This window comes from Camelus bactrianus, chromosome 5, assembly GCF_048773025.1.
Source record: "Camelus bactrianus isolate YW-2024 breed Bactrian camel chromosome 5, ASM4877302v1, whole genome shotgun sequence".
NCBI classification, from domain to species: Eukaryota; Metazoa; Chordata; class Mammalia; order Artiodactyla; family Camelidae; genus Camelus; species Camelus bactrianus.
Genome location: NC_133543.1, coordinates 74,010,721 through 74,032,061, shown reverse-complemented (window position 1 = coordinate 74,032,061; position 21,341 = coordinate 74,010,721). Strand labels below are relative to the sequence as shown.

The 21,341-nt window shown below is 42.4% G+C and overlaps 1 protein-coding gene across 1 annotated transcript; it reads right to left on the bottom strand.

The window, feature by feature from the left end:
- Positions 1-817: 817 nt before the first annotated feature.
- Positions 818-21,277, bottom strand: MDH1B (malate dehydrogenase 1B). The gene is made up of 11 exons (XM_074363209.1): positions 21,211-21,277; positions 19,194-19,306; positions 15,702-15,836; positions 15,356-15,498; positions 13,304-13,800; positions 9,985-10,126; positions 8,449-8,612; positions 5,990-6,129; positions 5,642-5,693; positions 3,073-3,153; positions 818-954 (listed from the first exon to the last, which is right to left on the bottom strand). Exons 1-11 carry the CDS (start codon positions 21,230-21,232, stop codon positions 818-820), a joined length of 1,626 nt encoding a protein of 541 aa, XP_074219310.1. The 5' UTR covers positions 21,233-21,277.
- Between the last annotated feature and the right edge of the window lie 64 nt (positions 21,278-21,341).

Genomic DNA, 21,341 nt, shown 5'->3' with positions numbered 1-21,341 from the left:
TCTTGACTGTGTGACTTTTCAGAGCTGGTCTGAGGAATCAGATCTAAAAAATCCCCTGCAGTAAATAGAGAATTAAAAGAGTTTTTAGTATTTAAAGTGCACTGATTTTTTGCAATAAATCTCTTTTTCTCCAATCTTTTTTCTTCTACTCCAAGTTTCTCTGACTGCCTTGAGCTCTTTGAAAGATACAGGCTGCCACATCACTTTTATATGGAATCTCAACCCAGTGTAGCATCTTTCTACCAACCTCCCTATGAAACCTTGGTCCCCACAAAATAAATCGCTGGTAGTGTTTCAGTGTTTGCCAGCTCCCTCCAGCAGAAAGAGTTTCAGGTAAAGAAGTAGTAAAGACAGAAACAGACTAGATACATTATTACTATTTTCTGGATACACAACTTGTATAGGCAGATTTAGAAAATATGCAAGCTCTACACAAATACCTACCATATACATGTTTGTATGTATGAAAATGCCCAGATTTCCCCTGTTAAAGAGAATTCTAACTTGGCCTTCTTGGTTTCCTCCTTTCACCCACCTTCTGGGGAGGATCCTGACTTGCCGCACCAGCTATTTTGAGCTTTGTAAGGAAGAATTGAGACGAGGTGGGAAGGATGAGCTATGAGGGGCGACAGCTGAGGTTAGAGTATTTGGGGAGAGTTTGCGATGAGTATGGCACAGAAGAAGTTTCAGTATTTAGAAAACATATTTTGCTGCCATCTTTTATCCCTCCTTCTAAGTGTTTATGAATAAAACAAGCGGAGTATTTCAAAATGACTTTGGTTGCTGGATTACGTTCTTTGGACCACAACGTCATTCTCTAAGACTGGACGACGTGCGTCGTGACCAACAGCACTGCAGAGGTTGCTTTATCCTCGACTGACTTACCATCTGACATAACTAGATCTTTTTCTTCAACTGGGATTAGACCAGCAAACAGATCTTTATAGTCTGAAACTAAAATTACATAAACATGGTGGGTTTAGAATATAACTAACAACCTGTGAGATGCTCTACGTGGGTGCTTTTCAAACTCTGTTGACTATAACCCAGTGTTCAAAAAATGCATTTTACATTACAGTCCAGTACATGCATGTGTGTGCATATAATGAAACAAAATGTTGCATGAAAAAATACTTACCCTTTTCTAATCTATTCTTACCCTTCTCGTATCTTTTCTACTTACCTTTTTCTTTCTATTCTAGTCTCCTAACTTACCCTTTTATTATCACTTTTATTCCAGTTCAAGGAAAATACTAGTAATTAAGTCCATCTCATGACCCACTGAATTTTTTCACAACTCACCTAACCTGCAGCACGGAAAGCACTATGTTGTTATATTTGATTCCGGTGCTCATCTAGCAACCCCCACAACTTGAGATCATCCCCGTTTTCCCTACTTCACCACCACTGAAGTTCTTTAAGATGATGAATTAGTTAAGCCTAAGAACCTAATATTTTCATGAACAGCTTACATCGTTCTGATGCAAAGACTTGGGAATACATGCATACTCTACCATTTGGCTTTTCGTCCTCCATCCTGGGAAGCTGCCCGTCAGCTCTTTCATGGCAGATCTTAGAGCTTTTCTCAGTTCTCTCACAGGGGCCTGAGTGCCCTTCCTTCTTTCTGTGGGTGTTGCTCAACCCCAGCTGGGCCAACTAGGATCACAGTGCTGCCACCAGACACCTAGAGATACTATCTGACTGGGCCTCTTAAGATACGTATTCTGGCTGGAACTGAGTTCACTGCGCTCCTCTGGCCAGTGATGTGGGCTGCCTGCTCATCTTTCCAGTGGGCCAATGGTGAAGCCAGACCAGTTCTCTAAGCCTGACCCCATCTACTTCATGCTTGGTCCAGCCACCCACCAGCCATGTTGCTGAGCTCTTGACCCACCATTCAGTCAAACAACAGCTGGCCTCTGCCGACCATTCATTTCCAGCTTTCCTCATCCTTTTTGGATCCTCTGTTCTAGTCCAGCTGCCCTGCTTTATCATCTTCTGAGTCTAATTTGATGCCACCACAGGTCCATACTTCTGGCCATGCCTCGATCCCCTGACACACCTGCTTTGCCCCTGTTTTTCCTTCTGGTGGGACACCTTTCACAACCTCTTTCCTATCTGCCCCTCCACTGGCACCCCTCCTTTTCACTGAAGTACCCAAGAAATTCCCACTCCTCCTTCTAGACTCAGCTCCCATTTCATCTCTCCCCGAAAGCCTTCCCCGATACTCTCTGTGGCAGGAGACGCCCTACGAGGTCCCGTTATGCCCTGGGCCTCTCTCTATCACAACACTTTCCTTTCAATATCATAGTTTTGCTTTGCTTTGCATTTCCCACACTAGATGGTGAGCACTTGGAGAGCAAGGATGATGCCTGATGTATGCTTACGTCCCTAGCGCCACTCAGTTACTTTTGTTGTGATGGTGGTGGTACAAACACACAACATGAAATCTACCTTCTTAACAAAATTTTAAGTGTACAGGACAGAACTATTAACTGTATGCACATTGTTGTACAGCAGATCTCTAGAATTTTTGAATCTTGAGTGACTGAAGTAGCACTGTTTCTGAATAAATAAATCCTCCTTTGATTATCCTTAGCCATCTTAAGTCCCAGCTAGATTTCAAGATATCATTAAATTTCCTCCTCCATGCATTACAAGGATCTTTTCCTATCTTGTGAGTTTCTAGATTGCTTACATACTTTCCTTCCTTGTAACTTACCTTGTCCTGTTTTATTGAGCTTTTTAATTCACTGTGTATCTTGGTGTTCACTTTTTCATGTCCTCACGGCTCCTTTCCCCCAGATGTGTTTGTGTGGCCTCAGCTCCCTTAACTGTGGACCTCAGTGTCTCTCACAGTGACCACCATATAGAAGTGCTCAATGAGTATCTGGAAACTTCCTTCAAAGGTTTCAATAGATTTTAACCATCATTTTATTTTTGAGGATAGGATGAGGGTGATGAAAGACTTAACTCCCATTTTATGGCTATTAGATGATCAAATTCCTTTCTTTGAAATTCAATGTTAAGCTTTGGATAAAAAAGGGCATTTTTTTTTCAAGTGATAATACCTACCATCTGAGAATTTTTGATGTTCCTCATTGTCATCTGTGGTGGGTGAGGTGGTCTTTTTATCCTCTTTGGCTAAGTCAGCTTCTAAAAGTCAGGAAATTAAGTATTAAATTAATTGAAAAGATTAAACAAACTTCGTATGAGAATTATTTCATTGATATGGTAATAAGCAGAGATCTCCAAAATCTGCAAAGCTCTGATTACTTTTAATGCTCTGACCTTGGAACTTCTGAAACAGTGTTTTGGCAAAGTCCAATGGTGACAGAGTCAAGACCAATTGAATGGACATTATAGAATGTAACTAACAACCCCTGCTCTCAGCACCCAGCACGTTCCTCAGCCCCACAGCACGGAGCACACCAGCTCCACAGCGTGACTGTGGCTCCGAAGGCCGGGGTCCTCCCCTCCCACTCTGGTTTCATGTCTGTCCCTCCTCCCACCCCACCCCCCAACGCCATTCCACAAAACTGCTCTCATCAAAGTCACAAATGACCTTTGTGTCATACATCCACTGGGTACTTCTTAGGCCCCATTTTCTTTGACCCCCCCACCCCACCCTAGCCGGGCAGCATCTGACAGTGTAGACCAATTCTCGTTCCTGAAACACTCTGCCTTTAGGCCTTCCATGACAGGAGATCTCAGGGGCTATCCTGACTCTCTGGTAGCCCCTTCCTCGCAGTCCTCTGTCAGCTCTTCCTGCTCTACTTAACAATTAAAAGCGAAATCCCCTCAGGTCTTCTCTCTCTCCCCCTCTGGTCTCCATCATACTCACGGCCTCATTTCTATTTACGAGACAAAAAACTTCCAATTTGATAACTGCAGTCCGGGTCTTGCTGAGCTCCAGAAAGTATGCAGTTCTCTACCTGATGTTTCTATTTTAGGTATTTCATAGGTATTTCAGAATCAAAATGTACGGAACTAAACTCACCCTTCCTCTCCTCCGACACTGTACCCTTCCTCTCCCCTGACACTGCACCCTTCCTCTCCCACCTAACACACAGGCACACACACACTCTCTCTCTCTTTCTCAAATGATGATCCTTTACTGTCTTTTCCCATATCACTAAATCCACCCTGTTGCTCAACCAGAAGAAGCCCAAGTCCTCTGGGATTTCCCAGAGCCAGTCCGTCATCAAGTCGCTATAATTTCATCCCCTAAACATGTCTCAGAATTCTCCAGCCTCTACCCTCAGCTGTAGTATCTCCTCCCGTGACACGTGCTAACCTCCTCATAACCAGTCTCTCTGCAGACAGTCTACCCTCATTCCCATCTGTCCTCCAAACTAATCCCAACCTGATCGGGTCGCTCTCCACCCAGAAGCCTCTGTGACTCTCATCCACCCGCCATGGCTCTGTCTCTCAGGTTCATCTTGTTAGGCTTTGGCCACACAAGCTGCAGTTTTTCGAACACGATGTCATCTGCTTTCCTGTCTCAAGTTCTCTTCTTACATCCCCAGGCATAAGCTCCCACAGCATAGCACCCTGTATTTCTCATTCCTGAGACTTCCCATAGCTGCAGTCATTTGTAGAACATATGATCCCTTGATAGACTGTAGGTTCCAAAGGTCAAGAACAGGTCTATCTTATCCACCCCCATGTTTCTAGCTCCTGGTGCTGGCTTACAATTGCTATCCCGTAAATACGGGTAGAAGGAAGGCACACTGGGCTTTCAACAGGCTAAAGCACTCTGCGTAAGTGAATTTACCTATTTCTGTTTCTATTTCCATATTTCAGATGAGATTTTCTTTAAGGCAAGAGAAAGAAAGATGACAACACTTCCTTGTGAGTTTATGATTAGAGAAAATACCAAGAAGGAAAATAAGCTTTTTGAAATTTATTTTTTTTTTACGTTATCTAAAAGTAGTTGTAGAGTTGTGGGTTGAACCATGTTCCCTAAAAAGACACGTGGAAGCCCTGATCCCCGGTACCAGTAAATGTGACCTTATTTGAAATATCATTTTAGCAGACATAATCAAGTTAAGATGGGGTCATACTGGATTAAGGTGGGCCCCCAGTGCAATGACTGATGTCCTTATAGAGAGAGAGAGATTTGGAAACATAGACACACATGGAGGGAAGACAGACTTACGAACAGAGGCTGAGATTGGAATGAAGCTGCTAAAGGTGAAGAATGCCAAGCATTGATACCAGAAGCTAGGAGAGAGGGTCAGGGAAGCATTCTTCCCTAGAGCCTTCAGAGGGAGCATGGCCTCACCGACATCTTGAGTTAGGTCTTCTAGGCACCAGGAACATGAGAAAATACATTTCTGTTGTTTCAAGCCACCCAGTTTGCAGTAATTTGCTATGGCAGCCCTAGGGAACTAATACACATGGCACACACAAACTTTATAAGGTTATGGTGTTTTTAAGATATGATTTCTTCAGCATCCTTATGAGATGTTTTATTTCAAAGGACACACTAAACCTGGCAGTTTATTTTTTCAATGATTTACCTTAAAAGTGGTGAACCATGGATTATTCTTATCTATATTAAATAATGATTCAGTTTTAAAAAATATTTTTAATACTCTTTTAATAGCAACCCAATAAAACATCATATCTGAAAGATTACCTGATTGATATGGCTGAAAATTGATCAGCTCTCCAAGTGCAACAAGTTTCTCCTATGGAAAAATTTTTTAATCAGAGAATTAAATGACCACAATGACTAACTTAATCATTCTTTAATTAAAAAAAACCCACTTTGATTCTTAATTTTTAAGTCATCCACAAATGTCTCTAATGTATAGAAATTATATAACCAAATGAGTAGTGTGTTCTGCTGATTTCTTCAAACTTGTATTGTCTCCTTATTGTTCTTAGGAATAAGATGCAAATTGGACCCACAAAGAAACCAAAATGGGGAATTGTTTTAAGGCCATTATCGAAGTCAGTTCCCCTGGAGCTATTCTGACATTACCTGAATTAGATCACTTGTCATTCTGGTCATTATTTGTTCACTTATTTCAATATCTTTGAGATCGGTAAGAACCACCCACGTTCCATTCTCAAATTTCACAGGCATGGAAAACACGATCCCTTCAGGGATACCAAACTGGCCTGCAGGGAGCAAACACAGAGCAAAGCAAAACAAAAGCATTCAGATAAATTAACCTTCCTGGTAACACTGTAGAAAAGGATAGACATGGTACATGATTTTAAATGATAATGGTGGATCTAAATTTCTATGAATTCCTCCCCAGGGAAGACTGAAGCATTTACTCAGCAATTATTGACTGAGTGCCTCTCCAAGTCCTGACAACTCCCTGTTCTGGGTGTCTCTCGGAAGGAAGAACCACTTCTTTATCCTTTCTGTTCCTGCTGGGTTCGGACACCCTGCCTCTACCGCGGGGACTAATGCAGCCTTTCTCCCCCATCTCGTCTGGATTCCTTTTGCCTCTGCTTCTTCGGCTTTTCCCTGTCCCCCTAGAAAGCCCCTGAGCACAAGCTGGCCTGTGCTCTTCTCACTACTGCAGTCACGTGGCTACGCCGCGAGGACAGGGAAGGGATAGAGGCGGCGCGGAAGAGTCAATGATTTCCCAGCCTTTCTCAGTTCCCAGCTTAAGCGTGCTCCAAATAAAAAGACTGATAATGCTTATTACTAAAGGAGCAACTTCAGATAAAATTGCCCCTCATTTTTTGTGCCTCAATCAAATAAGAAAATTATTCCTGCCATTCTAGTCATCAAAAAAGTTGTCACTAGGGCAAAATATTGAGGATAATCAAGAAACCAGGATCTAAAAGACTTTTCTGGAGAGGATGTCCCAAGTCATCTGTTCACTGTGTGTTTTATCTGTAAGAGCCAGTCTTATGAACGAACAATAGATGAGGGTTTACCTACATGGTACCATTCCAGGGACACAATGATCACTTGCTCCTCACCTCCCTTGCTCCAATATTGCACTACTTATTGATGAATTCCTATAGAGATTAATTAAACTTTTAATAAGTGAAGATAAAGCTTTAAATGCCTATTTCACTAAAAAGGTAACTGTGATTTGAATTCACACTCTGGGGATGCTCATGCACCTTAATTTCAATTGACTAAGACTCACTGAGTATCTACCCATGAAGGAGCAGCAAGAAGACCCAGCCAAGGCCCTGCCTTCAGGGTGTATGAACTCTAAGGGGGGATATATGCAACTAACCATCCCATCAATAAAGGCGGCTGTAATGTGCTCGCTGAGAAAGGAACAGATGCTATGGGAGTGCAGAGGAGAGACAGAGATTAACTCTCTCTTGGGGGATTTTGGGAGATTTCCTTGAGCTGCACCATAGTCACTGAAACAATGGGGAGGATCTTGGTTCCACTAATAATAGAAAGAATACAGGAGGTGGGCCAGACTGGGGAGGAAGACAACAGGTTCAGTTTGATGCGTGTTGGTTTGAAGTAAAGCGTGACATCCAGGTGGCAATGTTTTGCAGGGGAGAGCTCAGCCGTGAGGCCCAGGCCGGAAGCTCTGGTAACGTGTGGGCTTGTGCAGGGAGGACGGAAAGCATGGAGGGAAGAGACGCTGTAGCTGGAAACTGCAGAGCACAGGGCATCAGCTATTCTCTCTCTCCTATTTTTCAAAAATGGTAGAAGTGTTCTGAATAGTTTTTAGCAGATGAAAATAGTAAGGATGTAAAAATATATATACAGTACTTGTGGTTGGACAGCCAGTTTTCCACATTCCCGCTGCTGCCTGGTACCCTAAGATCTGGGTCCTGCATGCCCTTTGCATCCTGCCTCCGTGTCTTTGCTCCTGTGGCCGCTGTGCCTGGATGTTCTTCCCATACTTGTCTGTCAGGTAACCACTACTCAGACTTGCAGGCTTCCTGGAGTGTCACCTCCTTCATGAAGCCTGTCCTGATTCTTCCCGCCGCCTGCCTAAAATTGACCTTGCTATCCCTTCCTCAGTTGGAACACAGTGAGGAAAACTTAACAGAACTATTTCATTTGTGTCTGTGGCTCTCCTTTGCTCTGTCGTAGGTTTCCTAAAAGGCAAAGGCCAGGCCTACTCCCTGTATGTGTGCCCAGAGCATGCACACAAAATACTGTTGCATTTCTGGATGGATAATTGAATGAACGTATGAATGAATGAATGAATATGGAATTGTGAAAATCCAGATAGCTTACAGACCCTGTGAAGAGGTAAGGACACAAAAGCAGGTGCACAAGGCATACGTGGAGGATTTTTTTAAAATATTCTTTTTGTTTGGTTTTGGGGGGGAGGTAATTAGGGTTATTTATTCATTTATTTACTTATTTATTTATTAAATGGAAGTACTGGGGATTGAACCCAGGATCATGCATGCGAAGCACACACTCTACCAATGAGCTGTACCCTCCTTTCTGAGGTTTTTAAATATCAGGAGATATGAAAAACCCAGATTTACCTTCACTCAGTACCCCTAAAGACACGATCTCCCCAGGAGGTGAGCCATGGAACCAGTATTTCAATGTAGTGGCTATACTGTGTGCAGCTAAGATGCCTCCAAATTGTCTTCCTGTGGCGGTCAAAGTTTTAAGAGTTATCACAAAGTCTCTGTTTACCCACTCACTGTAAGGAGAGAAAGAAACAATTTTACAATGGAGGAAGGGATGGAAATGAAAAAGAATGTTCCCAGGGTCAACAGATCTATATACAAGAAATCATCTCCACGAGACAGAAGTATGAGCTCCTGTGCCCCTTCTTCAATTCTGTAAAGAGTCAATTGAAAAGTAATGAAATATAGCAGAAAGGAGTCCTGAAATTTCGAAGTAAAAACACACTAATATAAATATAGAACACAGAAAAGTGGTCAAAGACCGCAAGAACAAAGACTTTCATCACAAAGAGTTTATTCCATGTAGCTGCTATCTTGGAACCAGTGGGATCCCTCATTTGAAACAAAATAATATCATGAAATGTTGGAATTATTCACACTGAGAACTAGGGAAACAATTAAGTATCTATAATCTGAAGTTTAAATTCAGGGTGTGGTCCAGCTGGACTAGGGCAAGCATTAAACCGCTGCCTCTGTTAACCCAGCATGACGCAGCTCGAGACGCTGCCCCTCCCCAGGAGCAATGCAGAGGAACTGCATCCAAGAGGGTGAATCCAGGGACACGTAATTTCTAGGCATGGATGAAGGTCCTATGCTCTGAGGAAGGGAAGGGAAGGAAGGAGTGATGGAAAGGAAATGCTACAATGGGGAAAGTGCTGCAAAGTTTAGCAAACTGTTTCAAAGGTGCTCCTCCCTCTTCTCCCCCCATGCCCTTTCATCATGGTGGTGGTGACTGTGACTGGCACAGTTCTAAGCGCTTTGCCTGTCTTAATCCATTTCATCTTCCCAATGACCCCATAAGGCCCATACTCTGCTACCATTTCCACTTGGCAGATGGAAAACCTGAGGCACAGAGACGTTAAGTAACTTCTGTAAAGTCACACAGCTAATGAGTGGTTATGTGAGAATCCCAAGCCAGGTGGTTGGCTCCAGGGACGGTGCCCCTCCTCACGTCTCGATTCTGCCTCTCTTGGGACAGAACACCCAGCGTGGCATGGGCCTGCTCACATCATAATTCCTCTTTCTTAAGGATGTTTCAACTCATTTTAACTTGGACACATATCTCTGTCTTTATGTTAAATTTGATTCACTTTACATATCCTTACTTCAGCGATAATGTTAATGGAATATGTGAGCCACTTTAAGGATAATCTGAAATATAAACATTCATAATTCCAAAATCATATAAATTGGGGACCGGGACCAACTAGTTGAAATTCTGTGGAACTCTCTATGTTTCTTCAGTTGAGAGCATAAACAAGGATGAGTGTCAACAATGTCAACTTATTTTTGGACACAGATTTCTAAGATGATTTAAAAGACTGTAACAGCTATTACACATTTATTCAATATTGTGAGAATACTTCACTTAAAAAGATACCGTACCTATCAAAAATCAGGCTTAAAACAGGGCGAGAATAGTCAGGTGGTCCCCAAACAGCACTCTCATATCTGTAAATCTTGGCTTTCCTCAGATCAACATAGTTATTTCCACTAATATTACCCCAAATTATCACATCTTTGATGCCTGTGAAGAGAAGGCATTTAAAAATAACATAATAATGAACATTAATATTAAAAAACTGCCTGCAGCCTACTTTCTGTTTGTGTGACTGTTTTATGATTGGTCCGTTTACAAACAAACTGAAAATAGACTTAAGTTTCTGCTCTGTAAAAATGTGCAAATGATGTGGATCACCTCCTTAATCATTCAGGTTTGGCCATTCCGAATAATGCTCACGGATGGTGTGGGCATATGACTGAAATACTGAAATGCTCCCCAAAAGAAACTGCTAATGAAAATTATACGATCACTGTGGTCCTAACTTCACCACTCTGCTTGCCATGAAAACTTTTTACCTGGTTTGATTCTGACAAAGAGTCCTCGATTCCAGACTGGAATGGCAATTTGAGCGAGTCACTTGACTCTCTGGGTGGCTTCTGTTTCCTTCAGGATAAGGGTGCTGGAATAAGAGGACCCTGAGGAACATCTTAATCAATGAGGAGTTACTGACTTGGCTTGTAGGTGTGCGGCACTTTTAGATGGGAGGCTCAGAAGAAAATAAATCAGCCCAAATCCTTGCAATATTCTGGGCATGGAGGGGAGTGGTGGTTGAGAAAACAACTATATACAACATAATATGTACGACAAAGGAAAATAAGAGGATGGGGTTAGAGAGAAATGGAGATTGGTATTTAATATAAGTCTAATAATTGTGGATTTTCTAGGAATGTGTCTGAAGTGAAAATCCGAAGTTCTTTATGAACTTACTTATTTGATTAAAAATTAAATTCTCTTATAAGGTCACACTGTTTTCTATCATGGAGATTAAATTCTTTCCTGCTCTGTATTACTGTTGGCTTCAAGGAACAGAATATCCTTCTGACTTGGCTTAACTAGTAGGAGTTCACTTTCTTCAGATACCAAATCTAGGCAGGCAGTGACACGGGTGCTTGTTTGACAACTCAAGGATGTTATTCTATTGGCCTTCCCCTCCTGGTCCTAAAATGGCTGCAGCAGCTCCAAGTATCATACTCTTAAAGACTTGTGTTCAAAGGCAGGCAATAGAGAAAATTTTTTTCCTATCAGTTTTAAGGCCCTTTATGACTCTAAATGCCTTAAATTATGCCAGAGAAAACTATGGTGGACATCTGCCTTTTTTTTTTTTTTTCCTCCTAGCATCTCTTCTTACTTTTTTCCCTTTAATGGAATACTGGCTTTTCTTTAAATAGCTACCCTCCCCCAACTTCAGTCCATTTGGTTTGAGTGAGGCTGTCCTCACCCCTCAAATCTATCAATAGACCTAGATCGAGATTCCTGGCCACAGCGGTTTATTTGGAGAAGGGCATGTGGTCGAAGCCCAGCCAATGAGATATTAGCCTGCTACTTTTGTACAGAGAATTGAGACAGAAATCTGTTTCTACTGGGGCAGCTAAGCTATGATGCCGGTGGCCATTTTGCCACTTTTCAGAGAAAGCCTGCCTGAGAATCAGACCCACGCTGAGGAAAGCAGAGCTGAGTGATGGGCCACGAGAGGGCACAAACGAGGCTTGACATCATCATTTGAACCTAGCATCCGGCTATGCCTGAAGTAAGAACCCCCTCCTGCTCTCCTCGCAAAAAAATCTCTCCATCTGACTTCAGCTGCTTTGAGTAGGCTTTTTGTCATCTCCAGAGAAAGGGTCCCAACTAAGCAATGCACAGGGTTAGGAGTGAATTGAACACAATGGATAGCCTGAAAAGGTTTGCTACCCTCTTGGCATCTAGAATTTTCCCGGAATGATTCTCCTTGATGGTTTTTCTAGTTCACATCACTTTGTTTAACTCAGTCTTTGTCATTGCCAACTTCCTCCTTGGTACTCTACTGACAAATCCACTCTGGCTGCTGTCCCTCTAATGTTTCTCCTTCCGTGTCCCAATTTGGCTCCACTTTCCTTCTTTTTGCTTCTCCTATGCTTATTGACTTTGAATACAGCAGGGCTTTGAATTTATAGTACCACCACACCCACAAAAGAGCAGCTTTCTGGTTGAAAGCACCTGTCTTCTTTTAAATTTTATACCACTGCCTCTTTTTGACACTTTTATCAGTGTATCATAGATCTTTTGTAAGAAATCAGTATCCACACGTATACATATAAGGTTGATAAGAGATAAATGATTAGGAAATGTTTTCCTTTCCTACTGCATAATTTTGGTATCCATTTGGCTGAGGTAGGCACTGACGCTGGGGTAAGACACTAATGATTTGTATGCAAGAATGCCAGAAGTCATGGTCCTAAGGCTTTGCTGTAAAGAAATGGACAATATAGCTCTTGCTGTAATGTGTTAGGGGCTCACCAAAGTCCTTTATAGCTCTGATTTAGAGCATTCTAGGCTCCCATTTCACTGTCTTCCCAATTTTGCTTGAGGGAATGCCTTGTACTTCCTTGCATTCTCAACGGACTCTGTTGCAATGGCTCCATCTAAGGGCACAAATAGCTGCCGTCTGTCAAATACGACAAATATTTTCAGATACAGCACTCCCCCTTAAACACAACAATCCATTTCCTAAATCGGTCTCATCCTCATATGATTCTGATGTCTACCAGTTCAAAGATTACGAGGAGCAGAAACTGATCAGATACCATAATTCCTTTAACAAGTTTAATGTCCTTGCGAATGTTTTTCATGTGCCAGGCACTCCTCTAAGCACTTTAAAAATAGTCTCTTTTTGAATCTTCACATCAGGTTTAGGAGACAGGTGCTATTAACACCCTCCTTTTTCAGATGAGGACAGTGAGGCACAGCAAGGGTGAGTGGTTAGTTACCCCAGGTCACGCAGGTGGGAAGTGGGGTGGGGCCGCTTGAACAGAGTGCTGAGTATTTTTTTTTAAAAACACTGATTGCCTTAGTTGACTATTGTCATGGGAAAAAAATTGGAATCTTAAGTTTCAAATTACTACTTGAGAAATATAAATCGTATTATTTAAAATCTTTGTTAATTTTTATAATTATTTTTACAATGATGGAAAAAATCAGATAGTCATAAAAGCTGGTAAAAAAAAAATGTTTGCACAGTAGTGAAATCACACAATCAGAAGTTCTTTGCATCTGTTTCATACTTTCTAGTCCAGATATCCCGAATGGCTTTAGAGGGGACAGTATTTCTAGATGCTCTGAAATCATGCTGTTTAAAACCAGAAACAGAAACGGGAGCTCACTCACATGAGGGAGTTGTCTTCAGTTTCCTGGCCAGCGTGGCCTTTGCTTGGCCTTCCGCCCCCAATGCCACAGCTATAATATTGCGGGAGAAATTTGGGGCATATCTCATAAGTAAGGCCGTTTTGAGATTCACGAAGCTTTTTCCTCCGACAATAATTCTGACGGAATCGTGAGCATTCTTCTCAATCAGGGACCCGTAGAGCTGACACAGAGGAGCCCTGCTTCGGATGCAGTCTTCTAAACTGTACACCTCCCGGTCAGTGCTGTGGTCCAGGACGATGATCACCTGGGCCTGGCAGAAGGCCTCTTCTGCTCGAGTGCAGATGGAGACACTGCGGAGGATGGGCGAGGCCAGGTCCTGAGCCTCTCTCATGAGAATTTTGAGATCTTCTTCTGCCTGCTTATGGTCAAATAGGTTTATGCTAATTTCCGTATGCTTTCCGAACACTTCACCACTTGTCAAGATGGGAATCAGGTTGTAGCAGGCCAGAGAGGATGCACTAACAGAAATGAAAAGCTGGATTATGAATGGTTAAATCTTTTGTTCCTTTTCAGCCTTTATTAAGAATAGACATTTTTCTGCATGTGCATTAACAGGATGATTTAATATCTTAAATAGGCATACACAGCTGCACGGACTTGTTTTAAATGGAGGTACTGGGGATTGAGCCCAGGACCTCGTGCATGCTAAGCATGTGCTCTACCACTGAGCTATACCTATCTCCATGTACAGACATTTTTAACCCTAGAAATCAAAACTAGGTCAAAAAAATTCTCACTATTAACCCCTTGCTCTGGCCATCTTAAAACAATCCCAAAGTAAGAAATGTACCTGTTTATAAGGCTTTTCAAGTTAAATAGAATACACAGAAAGCAAAACTTAAAAAGAACTGTGTCATATTACTCAAATTACATGTTTACATTTTTTTCTTAAAAAGATAAGGAAATCAGTTTCATTTAACCATAGCTCTTTTCTATATCATACCTTTAGCTACAAAGTAATGACATCTTTAAGAAGGGAATATTTTTTCCAAGTCCTTATAAAGAAGCCTAGGACCAACCCAGGCGAGGTATCATGTATCTGTTCCTACGATTCAGCAGGTATCTGAGTGCCCTGTAGCTTGTCTGTCAACTGAGAGCCGTAATGACCCCTGAGGGAGTTCAGAAATGCATCTGGGCATTTTGGGTTTTCAGTGGGTTCAGGGAGGGGTGCAATGGGGGTTTCAAGAGCATCTGTACCATTTTAATCCTTTAAAAATATCTAAAGCAGATGTAATCTTTATTAAATCTGGGTGTTAGGTTCATTCTCAATTATTTTCTGCATTTGAAATATTTCATAATAATAATTTTTCAGATGAGCCTCTACATTAGGATATAGGCATATGTAGTAAGAAGGGCAGTGTGAGAGACAGGTGGGGAAAGGAAAAGGTGGTGGTGGGGTGTAGATAGAGCAAGATGGACAGCAGGAGAGAGAGAGAGTGCAGAGATGGAGAGAAAAAGTGATGACAGGGACTGCGTGTGCCCATGGCTGAGAGTGACCAGGAGTGAAAGTGAGAAGGAGAAAAAGTAAGATGGGGCGAGAGTGTGGGGGGTGAGGTTACTGAGAATGAGTGCATCAGGAAGAGCTAAGGACGAGGACAGCTCTGGCAAGTGGGAAAGAGGTAGAGGGCAACGGTCAGTGAGATGGGGGAGGGGAGGAACTAGGCAAGGGAAAGGGACAGAAGGACAGACAGCAGATGGCCTGAGACACAGAACAAGGGGATGAGAGCTGGAGACAGTGATGCAAAGTAAGTATCTTTGCTATAAAGTTGCTCTTAGATTTAATATGTATGTATATTACATACCTATTAATAAATTATTATATAATCTAAAACTCAGGCATGGAGCTATATTAGGGGATATATATGCATATACATATTTTATATACACATAATATACATACAAATCTTAAATTTGACATTCGGATATTATTCCATCATGGAATTAATCCACATCATTGTCCTTTCTGAATATAAAATACCCAGTCTCACGAACCCTGGGATTTGACTGTCCCACCTGGTGATCCAGACCTGCAAGGGGCCAATGAGACCTTTCTGGGATTCTTCCTCCAGCTCTTTTTCTATGTGTGTCCCCAGGTTCTCTTGAGCAACCATCGTCATCAGCTCAGTCGTCATGCTAGAGGTGACACCATAGTAAAGCTAAATAGTGGGAAGGAAAAAGTCAACAGCAGAGAATAGATAATTAGCCAACAATGGCTAAAATGGAAAGGTTTTGTTTAAAGCTTGAATAGAGTGAAAAGAGAGAGCTGAGAGGACACATCAGGAAGTAAAACATTTGAAAAATAAAACAACGTGAAAGAACAATAATGTTTCGAACAGACAAGCCAGCTTAGTTGGCGTACCTGGGCATATTCCAGGAACTCATTGTATCCTCCCAGAAGCAAACCCTTTCCTCCACGATCCAGCAGCTCTCTCCAGATGATGGGGGAGTTTTTGTGACTCCACTTATTCTTTTCACACAAAGCTTTCAGCCACTCCTATTGAATGATATTCCACAAAAAAATCATACATTGGATCTGCCTCAGAATTCAATTCAATACTTTAGAGTTCAAACATTAAAATATTAACTTTCTTTTTCACTACGACTGGGTACACAGAATAAAATTAGGTATCTTTAAACTGTGAAATACAAACACAGAAATAGTGAAGAGTTAAGTTACAAATTAATCAAGTAAACAAGGATAGACTTCAAATTTGCAGACCAATAAAGGTACTGAAAGTTGCTCTCTGCTGAGAAGACCTGAAGTGAAAGTGTCTAGCTTAAAAACAGAATTCAAGTCTTCCAACATAGGAGATGTTTCTGGCTTTAGGGCCATATAAATTTGACATTCCTTTACAAATATGAAAGTATAGTTTATATGGTTTAGATCAAATTAATAAGCTAAAAGTTATCTAGGGGTTTCTGATAGCATTTATTAGAAAAAGTTTAAATCATTATTATCTGGTAGGTGTGTTTCCAATGACTATCTGAACAAAGGCAGAGGGCAACACTGCTATGGGTAAAGTACATGGTAACATTATTGTCTTTGATGCAATGAGGCTACCTTACAAATAAAATCTTAGAAATGAATTCCCCTTGTAGATGTTTCCACTGTGGTCCCTCTAATCACAACATAGCCTGACCAGTGAAGTGCTGAGCCTCTGGAAGGAAGGGACTCTACCTCAAAGGACCTTCAGCACCAAGCAGGGCATGTTGATGTCCTAGGAGGAGCTGGGAGAATACGTATAGGACTGGACCCTGAGATTGCTGAATCAAGAAGGGAATGCAAAGTTGGACAAGGGAGAATTTATCAGAAGGCATCACTCTTCTGCTATTCAAGAGCATACATCTTGACAAAGACCTCAAAAGATAGAGAGAACATGTTGCTAGGATGGCTCTCCAAAGCTTGCAGGAAGTGATGAAATAAAATGGAAATGTCAGAACCATCATGAGAGACCAAGGAAGAAGGGATCAAAAAGCTTAGAAACATGGATATGCCAGAGTAGATATACTCCTCTGGAAGGCTGGAAATAAACTAGTTAACTATTTTCTCCAGAAGGGCCCAGAGGACACTACATTCACCAAAGTGATAAGGAATGCATTGGTGAGAGGGCTCTCAGCATCACTGAGAAGCCCAGTGTGGCTGTCCATTCTGGACCATGGCTGTTAAAGGACATGCTGTTATAAAGCTGGACTCCCTGGCAGTTGGGATGATAGAATCCTGAAATAACAGAAGCCAGGGGGCGGTGCCCATCCATTATGAAAGAAGCACTCAGCAACTGAGCAGTGAGATAACTAAGACAGCTGAAAAGAAATAATAATAAAAATAAAACTTAGATAGCTGAAGGCACAATGGGGACACAAAAATGTCAGACATTATGCAACGGCCCAGGTAAACAAGCTACCACTCACCAAGCCGATCTAGCCATTGCTGCTGCCATTAACAGAGACCAACACTGACCTCCTGTTAACAGCACTATCCCCAGCCTCTTGGTGGCAAATTGATTACATTGGACGCTTCTATCCTGAAAAGAGCAGTGATTCATCTTGATTTGAATCAACATATATTGCCTTTATTGCTTGTAGGACTTTGGTCAGCATCCTGTTCAAGAGGTTACAAAATGTTTAACCTACCAACATGGGATCTTGCATAATCTCACTCTGAACCAAGGAACCCATTTTAAAGTAAAGGATGTGTGGCATTGGGCATGTAACCAGGGGACCCATTGATCCTATCATATATTGTACCACCTAGCAACCTGACAGAGGGATGGAGCAGCTGACTGGAGGTACAGGCACCAGTACTTTGCAAGGATGGGGCATCATCTTTCAGGATGCAATATATACCATAAGTCACTGTAGAGTTTTGCCCCAATAAGTAGAATACCTGAATCCAGGAGCCAAGGGTGGAATTAAGAGTGACCCTGCTTACCATCACTTCCAGTGCCCCATGGAAGGAATTTATGGTTCCCCACACTCCCTAACCCTCAACTCTGTGAATTTGGAGGTTCTAAATCCCAGCGTGAGGGGTGCTTCTAACAGGAAGAGTTCCACTAAACGTTAAGCTATGGCTGCCACATGGTCACTTTGAGCTCCTGTGCCAAGAGACCAGTGAGCAAGGAAATTGCCCCCTGTTGATTAGGAGAACATAGGGCAGCTGTTACCCAATGTGGGCAGGAAAGAATGTTTGGCAGCCAGGCGATCCACTGGGGGCATCCTTGGAACTGCCTTGCTCAGTGTTGACAACAAATGGACACGTGCAGCAGTCACATCCTGAAAAGGGAATAGAGACGTGGGCCCAGACCCCTAAGGACACAGGTCTAAGTCACCGCACCTAGTAAGTCACCTGGACCAGCAGAGGATGAGGGGAATCTACTACAGGCAGTAGAGAAGAAAGGTGACTCATGTTGGTTACCGTGCTGAAATGATGTGCAATGGAGAATATAGTTCATTTGACTAAACTTCCTCTTGCAAAGTTTCCCCAGAAAGAGATGCCAACCAGAATTCTGCAAGAGCTGTTCCTGGATGGTGTGAACTGACTATATGGAGCACGTGGATCCACAAGGCACAACTGGTGAACTGGAGCAGATCTTGTCACGTGTAGTCTCTAGTCCTCCTTCAGGACCAAGGCACTCATTCCCTCCACCACCAGCTGTATTGGCTGCTGATGGCTCAGTGCTGAGTCTCTCTCCAGATCCTAGCCAAAGGATGTTCCCTTGCCTAAGGTGAAGTCCTTTCCCGAGGGCAGCCCACATCCAACAACTGTTAGCTGTGGAAGCACAAAAGCCCGGCCCCGTTGCCTGTTTTGGGGTATCTCTGAAGGGCCATCCCAGCTTCAGTGATCCCTGTAGGGCTGGCTGAGCTCTCTGTCGCAGGTGGATGGCAACGCTGCCCAATGCTGCTGCCCTCATTCCTTCCGAGGATGTTCTTCCCAAGAGCACTCCCCCATAAAGGAAACACCTTCTCCCAAATTTCCATCTCAGTCTGTTTCTGGGGAAACAGTCCCCAGTGAAGGGTATATCAAAGAAACAAGTCTTTCATGTCATTAGAAATTAATGTTAAGGAGAATTTAAAGTTAATATAAGCTACCTGGATTCTTGGGAGGAAAAAAAAAACAGCCAAATTTATTCAACTTATTAGTTAGGGCTTCATTCGCTCTACTAGGTACTAGGAAAAAAAATATAAATAGTGCTTTGAGACTGATACATATGGGTTTATTTCACTAGTATTAAAATACCAATAGTACATGAACATTCATTACTGGAAAGCTATCTGATACATCAGCTAACATTTAATTAAATTAGAAAACATTTTTATGTGTGTGTGAATTCAACAAACTGCAAAGGCTTCTTACCTCCCAAACATGAGGATGTTGTGTAATTTTATGTATCCGAAAATCAGGAAGATTCTTTTGTAAATAATCTGCCACAAGTTCTGCTTTAGCATAATATGGGCAATCTGCTCTACCTAAAAGAGTTCAAATTATCAATGTTTTCTTTCATCACATGGAAATCATCACGTAGTTACAAGTATTTGTCATATAGTTACAGAATTAATCACATAGTTGTATTTCATACGGTTATAAATACCATCACATAAACTTCTAATTTTTATTATACTGGTAAAACAAAACAAATTTCATAGGAGGTGAGAATCGTAAGTAATAAAATGTGGAAAGGAAAAAAAGACCATTAAAAATGTACTCTCCTCCAGCGCTACGTTAGTCCTCACTTTCTCTAAGACTGCCATGCTACTAATTACACATGAACCACTAATAACGAACCATGCATTAGTAGCTACGCAAGTCAAAATGTGAATGAGGAGTGGTGGTAAAATCACATGTGGATTTGAGGGTTTTGGGAGAAGGAAAAGTGGAGGGAGAGAGAAGAGTTGGGGATAACTTCTATTTTCTGGCTTAGGTAGATGATCCTGACCTTACTAGAGAGAAATCATGGGTAAAAAGTTTTAATTATAGGCGAGAACAGTTAGAAGTATCTGTAGCATATCTAAGTGGATATGACCAGCAGGTAGCTGTACTTCTAAGTTGGAAGAGCAGGCTTCATGAATTGGCTTAGGATACAGATTTTGCAGCCATCAACATACAGAGTTAAAGCCACCAAAGTGGATAGGATTGAGTGTCTGATAGGGGGCAGGGGCCAAGTGCAGAACCTTATCTATAGCATTCTTCCCCACTTACTCCCAGTCTAGAGTTCTTCAACTTCATGGTGACTTCTAAGTCATCAACCCCTCTCAACTTCCCCCTGTCTATTAGCCTCCCTGTCTAGTTCGAACCCACTGTTCATGAATTCAAACCACTCTCTGGCTCATGTCTTAAATTATCTTGCCTTACTGTGCTTCTGGCAAATTAGCCTGGTAAAAGTAACCTGTCCTGCCAATGCCGCAAATGCAACATTCTTTGTACATGTGTTTACCACTGTCTTCCCAGAATACAGTCTGTCATGCTCAAAAATATTCGTCTGAATGAATAAAGAAACAAAGGAAATAGGTTTCCAGCCAAATGAGAGATAATTGTGCCAATGCATCAGAGAGGTCAAGTGAGACAAGGACAGGCTTCGGTGAAAGTCATTGGTGACTTTGGTGAGAGGAAGTGAGGCCAGACTGATGGAAGGAGGACCTGGAAACTGAAGAGTAGTCTACTTTGGGGGGTGGGAGGGACTTGCTGAGAAGGAAAGGAGGCAGGTATAATAGCCTATTGCAGTGAAAGCCTCTTCAGTGGTTTTCTGGATGTCAGTCGACATTTCCAACCTTTCCCCTCCATTGCCGACAAAGTGGGCTTCCTAAAATGCAAGCCCATTGAGAAACTTTCCTGCTTAAAAAGTTTTCAGTGACTCCTCATTGCTTTCAAGATACCGTTCAAACACCTCTGCTTGCATCTGGCTCTTGCTTCCATTCCAGCCCCAGGTACAGTCACTTCCTCCATATTCAGATCCTCCGTGAGGTCATGAGACTTCTAGCTTCTGTGCCTTTATCTGGAATGTCCTCCCTATTCCAAACCGTCACAAATCAGCTCTTGTAACTCCCCAGAGCCCTGTGCACATCTCCCTCACAGCATTAATCACAATATATCAAAATTATTCGTTTACGTGCTTCTGTACCCAACAAGACCGAAATCTCCTCTAAGGCAAGGATGTGTCTTCTTCCCCGCCACTGCAGCCCCTGTGTCTGGCAGTGCTTTGCACACACTCACTGCCCTATAAAGGTCTTTGACCGCATAAGAAAGCCTGGGCGGTTCATATAAAGGCTGGAGCTACTAAGACAGAAGCCAGTTAAGAAGATCATTGCCAAGTCATAGGAGGTGAGCTGTTGTCGGTGTTTTGAGCAATCTGCGGACGGACGCCGGGATCACTCACCAGCGAGCACGAATTTGGCCATGGTGAAGCCGGGACCCAGCGGCTGGAACCGCGGCTCCACGGTTTCCAGGCAACCACGCCGCTGAGGACGCGGCGCAGGCGCACTCTGAAGCTGAGAGCGGAGTCTGGCG